The sequence below is a fragment of the Somniosus microcephalus genome, unplaced genomic scaffold, assembly GCF_052327205.1.
Source record: "Somniosus microcephalus isolate GS21.2 unplaced genomic scaffold, FLI_Smic_1.0 unresolved_chr1, whole genome shotgun sequence".
NCBI lineage: Eukaryota > Metazoa > Chordata > Chondrichthyes > Squaliformes > Somniosidae > Somniosus > Somniosus microcephalus.
Window position 1 is genome coordinate 90,931,042 of NW_028225179.1, and position 14,822 is coordinate 90,945,863.

General features: G+C 46.8%; 1 protein-coding gene across 1 annotated transcript; it reads left to right on the forward strand.

The window, feature by feature from the left end:
- Positions 1 to 251: 251 nt before the first annotated feature.
- On the forward strand, positions 252 to 1,082 carry LOC147095591 (uncharacterized). The gene has a single exon (XM_085973667.1). The coding sequence runs from the start codon at positions 255 to 257 to the stop codon at positions 1,080 to 1,082; it is 828 nt and encodes a 275-aa protein (XP_085829793.1). The 5' UTR covers positions 252 to 254.
- The last annotated feature ends 13,740 nt before the right edge of the window (positions 1,083 to 14,822 follow it).

Here is a 14,822-nt window from a genome sequence, read left to right on the forward strand (position 1 = left end):
TCGATAGTATGTGAACATACTGTAATCGTGTTGCCATGATTTGCACTTTTACACGCTGTGGAGAAAGCAAGAATTGAGTGACAGGATTAGACTAATCGGTATGATTTTACACACGCTGCTCATCCCTGTCTTAAGTCTACAGTGAGTCACTTTTGCTTAATTTTTTATCTCTTGCAGCTAATTTATTGACGATTCTGATTCTCTCCAATGGAAAGTGCGGTCTCTCCAAATGCATCACTCGCTACCTGATTGCCATGGCAACTGCGGATCTCCTGGTCATGATATTTGATGTGATACTGTATGTGATCTACGATATTTATTTCCCATATTCATTCCTGAACTATACTTCCAGCTGCAGAATCAATCTCTCACTGATTTATTGTGTCATTGATTGCTCAGTCTGGTTAACAGTGGCTTTCACCTTTGATCGCTTTGTGTCCATTTGTTGTCAGAATTTGAGAACTAAATATTGTACTGAAAGGACGGCAGCTACCGTTATAGTGACAGTTTGTGGACTGAGCATTTTACAAAATGTTCCAATTTATTGTACGTATGAACCCCGGGAAATAATTGACAATACCTGGTGGTTCTGCACTGTTCAGTCTAGCTTCTATACCCCTCCCGCCTGGGTGGCCTATCTCTGGTTAGACAGCATTTTAACACCATTTGCTCCATTTGTTTTGATTTTACTCTTCAATGCTTTGACCATCAGACATATTTTAGCAGCTAATATAATCCGCAGGAGAATGCAAGTCAGGAATTGTGAGAAACACAGTGATCCAGAGATGAGGAATCGAAGAAAGTCGATCATCTTACTGCTCGCCATATCTGGTAATTTTATACTGTTGTGGATGTTAACTCTTATTTATTACATTTGTATACAAATTACGGACTCGCAGTTTTTTCAGACAGATTACACCAACCCTTTCACCCTCATGGAAAAAACCATGTATCTGCTTCAGCGGCTCAGTTCTTGCACCAACACCATTATTTATGCAGTGGCTCAGACCAAATTCAGAGAGGAGTTAATCAACATGGTTAAAAGTCCCTTCACTCTAATCATTAAGTTAATTAAACATTGATGTTAACAAGTGTGTTCCACAGCTGACTAGAACACACATTGGTTCACAATGTTACTTTAAAAAAAGAGAGAATTGCACAACAATGGGGAGATTTTCCATCAGCCCTGTTCGATACTGGGCGGGTGATCAGCTCCATCACACATCACCCACGGGTGAAAGTGTAAATGTACCCCGAGGAGTCACATTGAAGCTGCAGATTGTTGCTCTTTTCAGAAGGGGCGATGGAAAATCTGCTCCTATTGAACACCGTGACAGGTTCTCCTTTTCACAGCAACTGGGCGCCTGTATCACCTGCCATTCACTACTGCCCGTTTCGGTTTACCGGTAAAGTCCAATCTCATCCCCCAAGTTTCTGTTCACAATATATTCCTCTCCACAGAAATATATCAGTGGTATCAATCTCTGCACAGTATCTCCTTCCTCTCATTCAACTCGTCATAAGCTCTTGAGGAACAGGAGTGACACAGGACGGGATGTCACTCCATGCGCTGTCAAATGGAATTGGGTTGGGACGAAGGATTTTGCAGAAATGGCTCAATTTTAACCTGCCTCCCCTGGCGGGTAGTCCACGGCATCAGGTGGATCACTGGGTTTACAACCAGCTCGATATTACTCTGTGTTGAGTGTAATGGAGAGTTTTTATAAATGAAAGGTGAAAACCAACGTTGCGCCTGATTCGATCAGTTTCCCGATGGGCGGGTCAAGTTAAAATTGCAGTAGAAGGCCAGACTCGGAGGTGCACTGCCAGCTTCACATCAGTGACTCACATCGACGCCAAAGTCCCAATGTTAATGCAGTTTTATAAATGTCCTTACAACTAGACCCTTAAAAACAAATGTATTTCACAGCATTCTTATTATTATTTTCTTTCAGGTGAAGCTTTATTCACTAAATAATTATTTGTTGAACCCACAGTTAAAGTTTAATGGGCGCTCTGAGAAATCCTTCAATGGGATATTACAGTTTATTTCAAGATTTGTTTCCACTTCAACTCGTCTGGGAGTAAAAGTAATTTTGACTCAGACGGATGAGTAACCCTGGTCTCAATATTAAACTTACACAAGCCTTTAGCAGCAGTATGTGTCCTGCTCTCAACAACAGGACAGAAGAGCAAGGAGGATAATTTCCCCTTTTGACAATAATGTAAAGCTGGTGATATGGCACACCACATTATATACCTCAGCCGAGCTTCCTTCCGATTGACTTCCATGGAATGTAAATTCGGGAGGGTGAATGAGGAGCAGCCGATCCCATATAGCCTGTTTAATATTATTGCCAACAGTTAAACATTGCCCAAATTAATGGAGAAAATAAAACGAAAGACATAGAAATTGGACCCTGTTTCCTTTTTACAAGCGCAAGGAGGACCAACTTCAGAGAGCAAAGTCCTGCCTCCGATCAGCACCAGAGTCAGCCATCGTGCTCCCACTGCCACTAGATGCCAAAGAATTGACTTTCTGAACACGGTGCTGTAAAAATAGCTGACGTGTCTCTGTGAGCTCCCACAGCTTTATTGTGGGAGTGATTGGGGAGTAAGCATTCCATTGTACTAGTTACATATGGCAAATAAAGAATCTTGAATCTTGAATCTTGAATAGCCAGCTGCCCAGGCGCCCAGTGCGCCAGCCTAATCAGTCATTCAGCTCGGTACATATGTAAATGCAGGCCTGAAGTCTGTTTGAGGACCCCTTAACAAAATTGGGCGCAATGTGAGGAGCCGGCTCTGGACCTTCTCTGCTGACGGCCCTTCATTAGCTGCTGCGGCCTAAGCAGATACAGTCAACAACAACAACAACAACATCTTGTATTGTTTTAATGCTTTTAACGTAGCAAAACATCCCAAGGCACTTCACAGGAGCGATTATCAAACAAAATTTGACACCGAGCCATATAAGCAAATATTAGGTCAGGTGACCAAAAGCATCTTCAAAGTGGTAGCTTTTAATAAGCGTCTTAAAGAAGGAGAGAGAGAGAGAGAAGTGGAGAGGCGGCAAGGTTCAGGGAGGGAATTCCAGAGCTGAGGGCATTGGCAAAAAATGTGCTTTTTAAACCGTTCCTATGGATCCAGGAGGAGAAGGAATTCTCCTCATGGCTACACAGCACCTGACAATTTACAATCTCGCCAGTTCAGTTGTTTTCAGCCCCACCCGCCCAGGACTTACATCAGGGTAGCTGCTCATGAGCCGGACTGCAGGAATGTGAAATCCTCACAATGGACCAGCTGCCTCTGAAGACTCGACAGGCGCCGGCTGCTCACCCGTTTTGGGCCTTGCGACTGTTTGCTCTCTGGGCCCAGAAACATGCAATAACCAATTTTTGTCTCAAGGCTTGGCAAAGAGCTTGTGAATATTGCAGAGCAGTGAGTGTAGTCTGAGACCAGTAACTAGGGTTAGGATTGTGGTTCGGTGGGTGCAAAAGGTGCAAGGGACAGCCATTTGACTTTGTAAAAGAGGATGGATACCGATGTTTCCTCTAATATTTTTGTACTGAGCATTCCATGAACTCCTTTGAGCGCGGCCATTCTGTTGTGGCGAAATTAAATAATTAAGTCTGCACACTAGTCTGTAAATGGTAAAGAGCCAAGCAGTTTATTTCAAACACATAATTATTCAACTGTACAATACAAACAGTCCTCGGAGGTATCTGAATGCTGGTCAGGGAGTACAGCCTAGAGCTCCTGCAACTCGTTCCTGGCTGACTCCCAGATTGACTTTAGTTTCCGTTATTTAAGTGTACAAAACCCGTGGATACCTCGTGCACAGCTACAATGTACTAATTGGTTTAAAGCCCACATGCACAATTCATTACATTGTTTTAATTGGCGTGAAGCCCGCATGCACAATTGTTGATTGTCACATGATCTTTACGATCTCATTTGTTTTTCCCCACGTGGTTTTACTTCCCTAGTTCGTGGCTGGTGTTTCTGTCTCCGCTGTCATCCTGTGTGCAAGCTGCACTGTTAACCCCTTATGTCCTGAAGGGCACCTATGATACCCTTCACTAAAAATCCACTTCAAACCCCCCTTTGGTCCTTGTCTACCCCAGCCCATGAAACCACACTAAACTAAGTTATGCCAATTCGTCCCGGCCCCTGTTGAGATGCGTCGCTTGCATTTTTTTTTTCATGGGTGTTGCTCTGCAAAGCCTGAGGCTCACAAGTCTTCCACATTTTTCCTTCATTCTGTTAATTCGGTTTAGGCCCCCAAACGGGGTGTGTTAGATTAGTTTCAGCTCGGACCACTGTTTCCACCATCCCACACCATTCATATCCACACATGCACATGTATCAACACTGATCAATAGATGTTTCATGGTCGGGTCCCCAGTCCACCAGCTCCTGGGATGGTTTCCCCCCTTTGATCAGATCTGGCATAGGCTGGGCCATTTCAGGATATTCTGGGATAAAGTTCTGGCAATAATTAAAAAGCCCTAGCACCTGCTTGACCCCCTCCCCTCTCTGGTGTGGTCCCTTCCTGCTGCCATCTCTATCTGCTTGTAATTACAGGAGATGGACTGTGAGCAATCAAAGTACGAAGACAGTGGTTGCGTGCTGCTCCTGCTAGCTTTGCTCTTGGTCCTAGTGCCCCTCCCATCTGTCTTCGGGCATTTGTCTTTTCCCTACCTGTACCTTTCTAGTGTTTACCTTAGTCCCGCATTCTGTAGGGCTCCCAGTACCGTAGTCAATTAAATACTGTAGAGGGACCTGCCACTATCAGATGTTCTTGCGGAGCGGAGTTAACTTATTCAATTCGGACTACACCAATTTACACCAATCAGAATTTCACCATGGCCACAATGAAAGTCTGGTGTGAGCAATTTATTTAGCTCATAACTCCAATTTAACCCAGGTCAATTTCTTTTAAACTAACTTGGAAAACAAAGTAAGAAGCCACATTAACAAAGAAACAATCACTCATGCCTTGTAAACATTTAAATGAATTTTCTTCCAAGCACATTGGCAACTGTAACTTCAAGGCTGAAGTTTATCTTTTATAAAACAGTGAATGGATAAAACAAAAACAAAATAGCACAGTATTGCAGAAAACAGTAAATTACATCATATTTCTTATGGTCCTTTCTTCAAATATCTTTCCAAAATACTGTAAAAATATTGAATATAATTGGATAAAAATTAGTTTTTCACATTTAAACAAATCAAATCAAACAGCTTTGGAAGATTTCACCATAGCAACCGCAACTCCAAGGTTAAATCTTAGACTGAAACGTAATCTTTTGTTAAACAAACTTTTTGTTGCTCTTCTCAGTTTTTACACACCTGCTTAACTTAAATTAGTTTAAAGTATTTTTTTTCAATTCTGGGGGCACAATCTTATTCACACATTCCTAAAACTTCCAAAATCCAAGACACGACAAAAGAGTTAAACATTTTTAACACAGAGAAGTGGGTGGAGCTAAATCAAACATGACAGAATCTTTCTTTTAAAGACAGACTTTCAGACAAAGCAAATACTGTAACTTCTTAAAGATTCATTGTCAGGAAAATGTTCACACTTTAACACACATCCTCATACAAACTGAAATTCCAGCATATTTTTAAGTTTCCTTTCACTCAGCAAATCTTGTGTTTTATTTGTCTCGGCACAGATGTTAATAACTTCCATGTTGTTAATGTTTTAAGTTTATCTTTTTTCTTTTTAAATCGCTGACTCAGCAGCTTCTCCTGACTTTCCAAATCCCTGTTTATTTTCCTTCCTTTGCTGAGTTTTCAAATTGGTTAGCCTGCAAATTAGATCTTTTTCCTTCTTTATCTCTTACTTCTGTTTCAATTCCTTACATTGTTTCTGGTAACAAGCTAAGATTACCATTCCCCCTTTTTCCTCTTTAACTTTGGTTTGTCCCCTCCACCAAGCCCTTTGGATCAATTAATGCTCCCAATTGTTCGAGAATGTCGATTCCTAATATTGTACCCTCATTATTGAGACAAACATAACATTGTGCAGGGGTTAGAATCCCTGCCACCTCCAATAGTATTACTTCAATTAAATGTGCTCTTGTGGCAGATCCCCCTACCCCAGTGATCAAAACTGTCCATTTAGTTGTGCATAGGGGATATCTGTCATTGAGGCCGAGGCGCCTGCATCCACTAACAGGTCACATTGCTGGACCCCTAACAATGCTGTAATGTGGATCCACGGGTCACCTTCACTCTGAACGGTAGCCACTGGCTTTCAGTCCCTTGCCAGGTCCTTGAGGGCCTGGAGGAGCTGATACATTTCCTGCAAATGTTTCCACATTTCAATATTTTTACTCCGGGGCTTCAGGGTGCCCAGATATTTCAAGATGTCCTGTTTTTCTAAGGGACTGAAGGCTTTATATCTATGTTTGTTATTTGCTGCCTGTGCTCCTTGTGTCACCTTCAAAGGTTCAATGGCGAAGCCTTCTCCCTCCTCATCATCATCCTTACCTTCCTCTGTTTTAATATATGGAGGACGTGGTGGAGTGGTAGGTGTACATGATCGGGGGCCAAAAGGTCCCCTTTCACTCTGATTCTCCTGAATTTCTCTCACTTTTTTCAGCTCTGGCTGCTTTTAATTCCTCTATTTTTGGTTTCAGTTTAAGGGTACATTGTAAAAGCTGTCGTAATATTATTAAACTGGCCTTTTGGGTGCGTTTACTTTTCTCTTTTTGCTACCAAGTCTTTTGAATGATGGAGTCCTGACATGGATCCCATCTGTCTCTTAACATTTTTTCGATTAATCCCTTCCGCTCGTCTGCATAGAGTCTAGTAAGGGTTCCCTTCATCACCCCAGTCTAATTGTTTCCCCGATGGCATTTTGTGGTCAGACCATCCCCGGCTTTACATACAAATTCTACTTGAGTTTATGTCCATTCGGCCTCTCCACGCAACTTAAATCCTATCCGAAAATGTATTTAAAAATAATCGCTATTTATACATAGTAAAAGACTCGATGTGAACACTTGTGCATTTAACTTTCAGCCTTACCAGCATTTATTGCAATGAAAATGTTCCTTCCAATACTCTGTCTAATTTACCTGTAATATATCTAGATTATATTCATTACACGTTCAAACACGTCCGAACATTTACCGCTTTACAGACCCATCACGATTTGGATACTCGTTCCACAGACAGATGGGTGACAGCCTGGATCACGTATTTTTTCCGGGTGGAGTCCCAAATCTACTTGCCCCCTTGTGTCCTCTCGGCCATTGTCCATCTACATTCTGACGTATCCTGCCAACTACGGCAAATGCTGTGGCAAAATCAAATAATTAATTCTGCACTCTAGTCTGTAAATGGTAACGTGCCAAGCAGTTTATTTCAAACACAAAATTATTCAGCAGTACAATACAAACAGTCTGCGGAGGTATCTAAAAGCTGATCAGGGAGTACAGCTTAGAGCTGCTGCAACTCGTTCCTAGCTGACTCCCCGATTGGCTTTAGTTTCCATTATTTAAGTGTACAAAAGCCGTGGATACCTCGTGCACAGCTCATGACATTGTTCTAATTGGCTTAAAGCCCACATACAAAATTCGTTACATTGTTTTAATTGGCTTCAAGAGCGCATGCATAATTGCTGACTGTCACATGATCTTTACCATCTCATCTGTTGTTCCCCACGTGGTTTTACTTCCCTAGTTCGTGGCTGGTGCTTGTCTCTCTGCTGTCATCCTGTGTGCAAGCTGCAATGTTAACCCCTTAAGTCCTGAAGGGCACCTATGTTACCCTTCACTAAAAATCCACTTCACCTTCCATCTGTGAGCACATTTTACAGCAACAACAATGTTTACATCAACAACTTTTACAACAGCGGCAGCAACAGCAACCACTTAAAAGAATGAGGCCTCGAAATTGAGTGCCCTTAGCGCCGATTTTGCGGCGCTAGAGGGCCTAGCGCTGCATTTGGCGCCGGCGCCGAAATTGCCTGGGGCCCTTACGCCGCGGTAGACCGGTAGCGCTGCGCCGGCACCGATGACGTCATCGGTGTGCGCAGCGTCCCGGTTGCCATGCCGACGGGCCCCAGCGCCGAAATTCAGTTGCGGCCGCCTCGCCCGTGACAGCCGCAACTAAGACTCTGGCAACAGAGTCTTACGAGTCTTTGCGCCAGCGCATTAAAGGCCCCGCGGCGGCCGGCCGCTTTCCCGCCGGCCGCCTGGCCGCAGCTCCCTCCCCGGACTTTCCCCCCCCTCCCCCGGAACAGAAGCAAGCCCGGCACTTGTCCGAGGTGCCGGGCTCATTTTTAAAAAGATTTTCGCGGGCCGCGATCGGGTGCAGGCAGCTCCTCTTTAAGGGAAGGAGGAGGCCTGCACTTCCCGACCCTACCGCACCGCATCGGGTGCCGCAGCGCCGGAATTGCGGCGCGAAACGGCAGTTAGCGCCGATTTACCACCGCAAAGACCCTTCAGTAGCGCCGGCAGCCGTTTGGGCGCGGCCCTGCTGAATTTTTGGCGCGCGCAGGGGGACTTAGCGCCGGCACTAACTTCCGGCGCTAAAGCCCTGGCTAAGCCAAAACTCAATTTCTAGGCCTATATATCATAATGCCATATTGCCACCCCACCATCTCAAATCATGAGGCAATCAGACAAGGTTCTATTAAAGTTTAACATAACTTCCCTGCTTTTGAAATCTATTCCTCCAGAAATCAACCCCTGTTCTTTATTTGCTGTCTGATGTTTTTTTTAACCTGCGTTGCTACTTTTAGTGATATATAAATCTATACACTTACATCCCTTTTTATCTCTACTCCAGTTAGACTCTTATTTTCCAAGGAGTATCTAGCCTCTTTATTCCTCCTACCAAAATGCTCCATCTCACGTGTACCTAAACTGAAAGTCATCTGAAATTTGCATGCATATTTTGCAAATTTGCTTACGGTTGAATTAATTAAAAGCTTTTAGTTCCTCAAGTAGAAACGCTTTTAAAAGAAATATTTGTCAGAAATGAAATAAAAGAACTGCATAATAATGAAGTAACACTTCAGACATGTCATTCAGTTACACGGTTATGTATCGACAAACATTCCAAAATCCCAAGATGAGCTGAAAGCGGCATTTCTATTCATACAATTTGTATTAATTTTAATGGTTTCAATGTTTTAGCCCATCTCTCATGTTGCTATAGCAAAGGCTGCACAGCCAGCAGGAGCAGTGGCTTTCCTATGCGGCTGACATGCTCTACTTCCAGATAGATAATTAGAATATATATCACAATGCAACCAGACAGCCAACAAATATAAATTGATGATGTTCTTTAGTTGACTGTATTAAAAAATTGAACAAAAACGGTATTTTGAACTTCAATCAGTTCAAATAAGCGTGGTCTCCTTGAACCAGCACACCCCCATGTAACATGTTCGAAACGCGCATTTTTCACAAGAGCAGAAAACACATAAACGATTTGCATCATTTAACTAAAAACAAAAAGCAGGAACAGCTATAATTTAATGGAAGTAGACATCCACCTTTCTTCCTGGACACGAGAACCAATCAGACTACAACAGAAAACGCTGGAAAAACTCAGCAGGCCAGGCAAAACCCGTGGACAGAAATAGAGTCAACGTTTTGGGTCAAAACCCTTTGTCAACACTGACTTGTAAATGTTTACTAATATGTTGACGTAAAGATGTTAATTTACGAATTTTGCTTCTAATATTTTTCTCTCAAACATTTTCCAGAATATTACTCCCTGCTCGTGACAAGAAAAGTGTCGAATTATTTGTGAAGCATCGCAATGGAATAGCGGGAAAAAAAATTCATTGTACTCTCAAAAGTTAATCTATCTTTTCAAACATTTAGACCAAATCGAAATAGTCTGTTATCAGTTTAATCGCAGTATTTTATGTGTCTCTCTCAATGAACAAATAATAGTATCTTCTAAAGTAGCTTCCTGCAATTTTTATACGTCATTACATAATTCTTCTTTCTATTAACACTCCACTAAACGTTTAAGAGGAAATCCATATTACATTATGCCTGAGACATGTTCGTATTATGGAACAATAGTCTGTAAGATGTTCAGATTGTTTTAAGAATGTAAGAACATAAGAAATAGGAGCAGGAGTTGGCCATTTGACCCTTCGAGCCTGCTCCGCCATTCAATAGATCATGGCTGATTTTGTACCTCATCTACACATTCCTGCACTATCCCCATATCCACTTTTCCCTTAATATTCAAAAATCTATCGATCTCTGTCTTGAATATTCTCAAAGGCTAAGCCTCCACAGCCCTCTCGGGGAGAAAATTCCAAAGATTCACCAACCTCTGAGTGAAGAAATTGCTCCACAACTCAGTCCTTAATGGCTGACCCCTTATTCTGAGATTGTGACTCCTGGTTCTCCATTCCTGAGCCATGGGAAGCATCCTCCCTGCATCTACCCTGACCAGCCCTGTAAGAATTTGTATGTGTCAATGAGATTACCTCACACGCTTCTAAACTCTGGAGATTATAAGCTACGTCGACTCAATCTGTTGTCGGAGGACAATCCCCCCATCCCAGGAACCAGTCTGGTAAACCTTTGTTGCACTCCCTCTATGGCAAGTATATCCTTCCTTAGGTAAGGAGACCAAACTGTACACAATACTCCAGGTGTGTTAGCAAAATACTGCAGATGTTGGAAATCCGAAATAACAACAGAAAATGCTGGAAAAACTCAGCAAGTCAGGCAACATCCGTGGAGAGAAATTTGAGTTGACGTTTCGGGTTTGACCCTTCTTCAAAACTGGAGAGAAAAGGAACTAGATCGAAGGCAGGGCTGCGATCGGACAAAAGAATAAAAGAACCAAAAGAAGTAAAAGAGATTAGAAGCTGGACGAGATGGTAATAGGCTGTGATTAGGTGTAAAGTGTACTGGCAGGGCAAAAGATAGCTGCCAGGTGTGAGAGAGAAACAAAAGGGAAGGGGGGGGGGAAAGGAAAGGAGTGGAAAAATATAAGTGAAAATGAAATAGGGACCGGGGTTATGATCTGAAATTGTTGAACTCGATATTGAGACCGGAAGGCTGCAGAGTGCCTAATCGGAAGATGAGGTGCTGTTCCTCGAGTTTACGTTGAGCTTCCGTGGAACAGTACAAGAGGCCAAGGACGGTGAGGTCCGAGTGGGAGTGGAATGGTGAATTGAAATGACAGGCGACCGGAAGCTCGGGGTCACCCTTACGGACTGAACGGAGGTGTTCCGCAAAGCGGTCACCCAATCTGCGTTTGGTCTCCCCAATGTAGAGGAGACCACATCGCTGCTCACGATGATGCACTCGCCCACATCGACGGAGCCCAAAAGAGTGGACACTTCTTCGAAGAAGCGCACTTGCTGCGCACCGGTCTGAGGGGTGTACACGTTCACTAGATGGAGCGGCATGCCCCCCAGGTGAACAGTGACCTGGAACAAGCGACTCGGCACGTGCTCCTTTACCCCCAAGATCTCTGGCTGAAAATGCGTGGCCAGCAAGATAGCCAGCCCACTGGAATTGTTGGAGAGGTGACTCATGCTGACTCCTCCTTGCCACTCCAGGAGCCACGTGGCTTCATCTCCCGGAACGGTGTGGGTTTCTTGCAGGAAGCACACCGCATACTTCCCGTCCCGAAGATCCGAGAAATTATTGAATCTGCAGCGCGCCTCCCTGCTGCCGTTGATGTTGAGGCTGGCTATGGTTATCTTCAAGTCAGAAGCATAGTGCAACCTCTACATACACCTAAAGGGGGGAGGGAGTGCAGCTGCTGGTCAGCCACCACTTCCTCAGCAGCCCAGTGAGGAATGTTCTCAGCCGACGCAGCTCGAGTGGGTTCTCGCCCTCGTCCGCGCCCATAATTTTAACGGCGGCGCGGACGGACACGATGAGCAGTGCCAGCTCCGCCCACCTGTCGAGGGCCAGCCGGATGTTATTGTGCCGACCCAGGCACGTGGCCATAAAGTCCCGGAGTTCCCTTAAGGGAATGAGGGGAGACTCGGCGAGGGGCACGAGGTCATCCAGTGCCTCGTCGGCGCTGGAGTCCAAATCGTCCTCCGTGCCCATCACCGAGTCCCCATCCTTCTCCAGGAGGTCGTCACCAGTGGCCGACCCATCCGTCGCACAGTGCGCAGCGAATGGCTCGGCTGCACCAGCCAGCCCCGCCTCTGCCCGGATCCCAACCCCAGGATCGGCGGCAGCGGATTCCTGCCTGGGCTCCTCTAGGGGCGCCAGGCCAGAAGACGGCGCTGGTTCGGAGTCCCCCTCCACCTCAGACGCCAGAACGACCGGAGAAACCGGGGAGAGAACAATTTCCAGCTCCTCCAGTACGTCCGGAACCAGAGACGCAGCCAGGAGGCCATCCTCCTCCCCGCCACTAACCTCCGACACAGAGGATGAGGTGTTTTGATTTATAACCTCTACCAGGACGAGCAGCCCCTGGGAGATGTCCGGGTTGCATTGGGCGAGCTCATCTTCCTCGAAATCGCCCGACCCAGACCCCAGACTGCCCGACCCGGCGAGGGGTAACGGCACTGATAAAATGTCAATCTCTGCCACGGGTTGTCCCGCGCCCAACCCCACGGGTAGGGTCTCGTCCCCATCCCCGGCAGGCATGTGCCAGACAGACACATCTGCCGCAGCCTCCCGAGGGACAGGCGACCCCTACCAATTGCTGGTGGTGATGAGAGCTGGGGGGGGGCATGCAGTACCCGCGGAGGGTGACGACTCCCCCTGCTCGGTGGGACCTTCCTCCTCCCGGTCCTCCTCCTCTTCCTGGGGGTCGCGTCTTCTTTTTAGCATGGAGGGAGCGAGGGAGACCTCCATGTCAGCAGAGGCCTCCTCCTCTGCTCCATCCGGCGGAGCAGGTTTGTCAGGTTCCTCGGGCCCGAGCCCGTCGCAGGAATTGGCATTTCCACTACGGTGGTTGCGGCCACAGGCTCGGGCACGAGTCCCGTCCCACTCGCGTCTGCCCCAATTAACTCCGCGAGGTGCACGGGTGTAAGGGGCTTAAGGGGCAAGGGCTGGTCCTCCACGGGGGGACCCGCCCTAAGGAGTTTTGATTTTTGCCACGCCTTCCTTCCTGCCGGACGCGCTCCCTCCCTCCCGCCGCAGGCCTTGGTGGCATCGGCCTCTGACGTCGACCGCTCATCAGCGGTTCCCGATGCGCGTGCAGATCCGGGGGGAGAAACGGTGGCGGCACCAGCCTCGGCCGCACTAGATGATCTGGCAGCTTTGGAGGTGGGGCAGTTTTTCCGATTGTGCCCCACCTCCTTGCAGGCGTGGCACGGCACACTGTCCGACATCCAGAAGACGCAATAGGCGGTTCCCTCGTGGTGGACGACGAACGCCCCGTCGGTTTCCTCCTCCTGCGCCAGCTGGATAAACAGCTGGCGCCGGAAGGAGAAGACGTGGCGAAGGCTGGCTTCCCGGAAGCTGAGTGGGATGGGCGTGATCCCCGACCTCACCTCCCCAAGTTGGAATAAATGGGGGAGGAGGAGCACACCAGGAACATAGGGCAGGACGTTCGAGATGATGATCCTCTGCACGGTGGCCTCGAGAGGATCCACCGGCAGGAAGGTCCCACCCATGGTGAGCCTCTTGGCGACGGCCAGGGTCACCACCCGCTCCGACCCCAGGAAGAACACAGCCTTCCCGTACATTTTTAAGGCCACGACGATGGCTGAGGGGCCAACAACCCCAGCCATGGCTTTAACGCAGGCCTCAATTGTCATAGTGGGGTGAGTGTAGCTCTTCACCCCAAGCTTTTTTGTCATAAGTTTAAAAGGTGACGGGGCAGCAGAAGTAGCGGGAGCAGCTGTGGCTGTGGCTGCCACTCCCGCATAAGTCCTGGCTGGCCCTGCCACCGGCGAAGATGCAGTCGCCATTATGGGGTGTTTTTATAAGGGCTACACTCACCCCACGTCACAGGCCTGAAGGTGTTAATGGCCTCAGGTGTTTTTTGGTCCTCTTTTGAGCAGAGGGAGCTGTTTAGAATGAAGGCACACCTCTCCCCTTATTGATTGAAATTGGGAGAGTGGCATTCTCCCCTCTGCTCAATAGGCAATTAATCAATAAAGATGAAATTGAAGTGCCTCAGAGAAAGAGGCAGAGAGAGACAAAAAGAGAGAGGGGGCGGGTGGGATGGAGGGAGGCCGCAAGGGCGGGGTTGCCACTCAGGACAGTGGGTGGGTGGGTGTCGGCAGGGGTGCACTCTCTGATGGAAAAATTAAAGTCTTTGAACGTGGTCTTCTGGCAGGGGGTGAAAGACTTCTTCGCCTGGGAAAGCTGGAGATTCCCCAGGCTCAGTCCCACACCAGGTCTTAACGATGTATTATGAAATTGGACTTCACCTAGGCAGCTCCAGCTGTCCCAGGTCAGGCAATAGAAGGGGTGCTTATTAGTGGTGTGTTTGGCCTAGTTTTTAGCAAGAGCCCCCCCCCCCCCACGCACACACACACACCCTGATGATCCAGCCCTTTATTCTTCTTTTCTCCCCCCACCTAAAATACAAAGTCTTTGGGAGAGTGCACCAAATAACACCCACCTGTAGATGTTCAAGGATGATATTGTTCTTCCCTCCTTCCAAACAGTTGGTGTTGGTTGATGTTTCTCTCCCCTCTCTCCCTCTCCTGGAATGGAGGCCAATTTGGGGAGGCAGTGATAGGAAAGGCCTCTCCCCTGGTTGGTGTTGTTGCTGGCCTCCTTTCTCCTTCACCGCCTCTGTCCTCTCTCTCCAGGCACCTCAGTTGTTGTGATGATGGTGGAGGTAGAGGTGGTGGTGGTCTTTCGTTCTCCTCCTCTTCCTGGTCAGGAGAC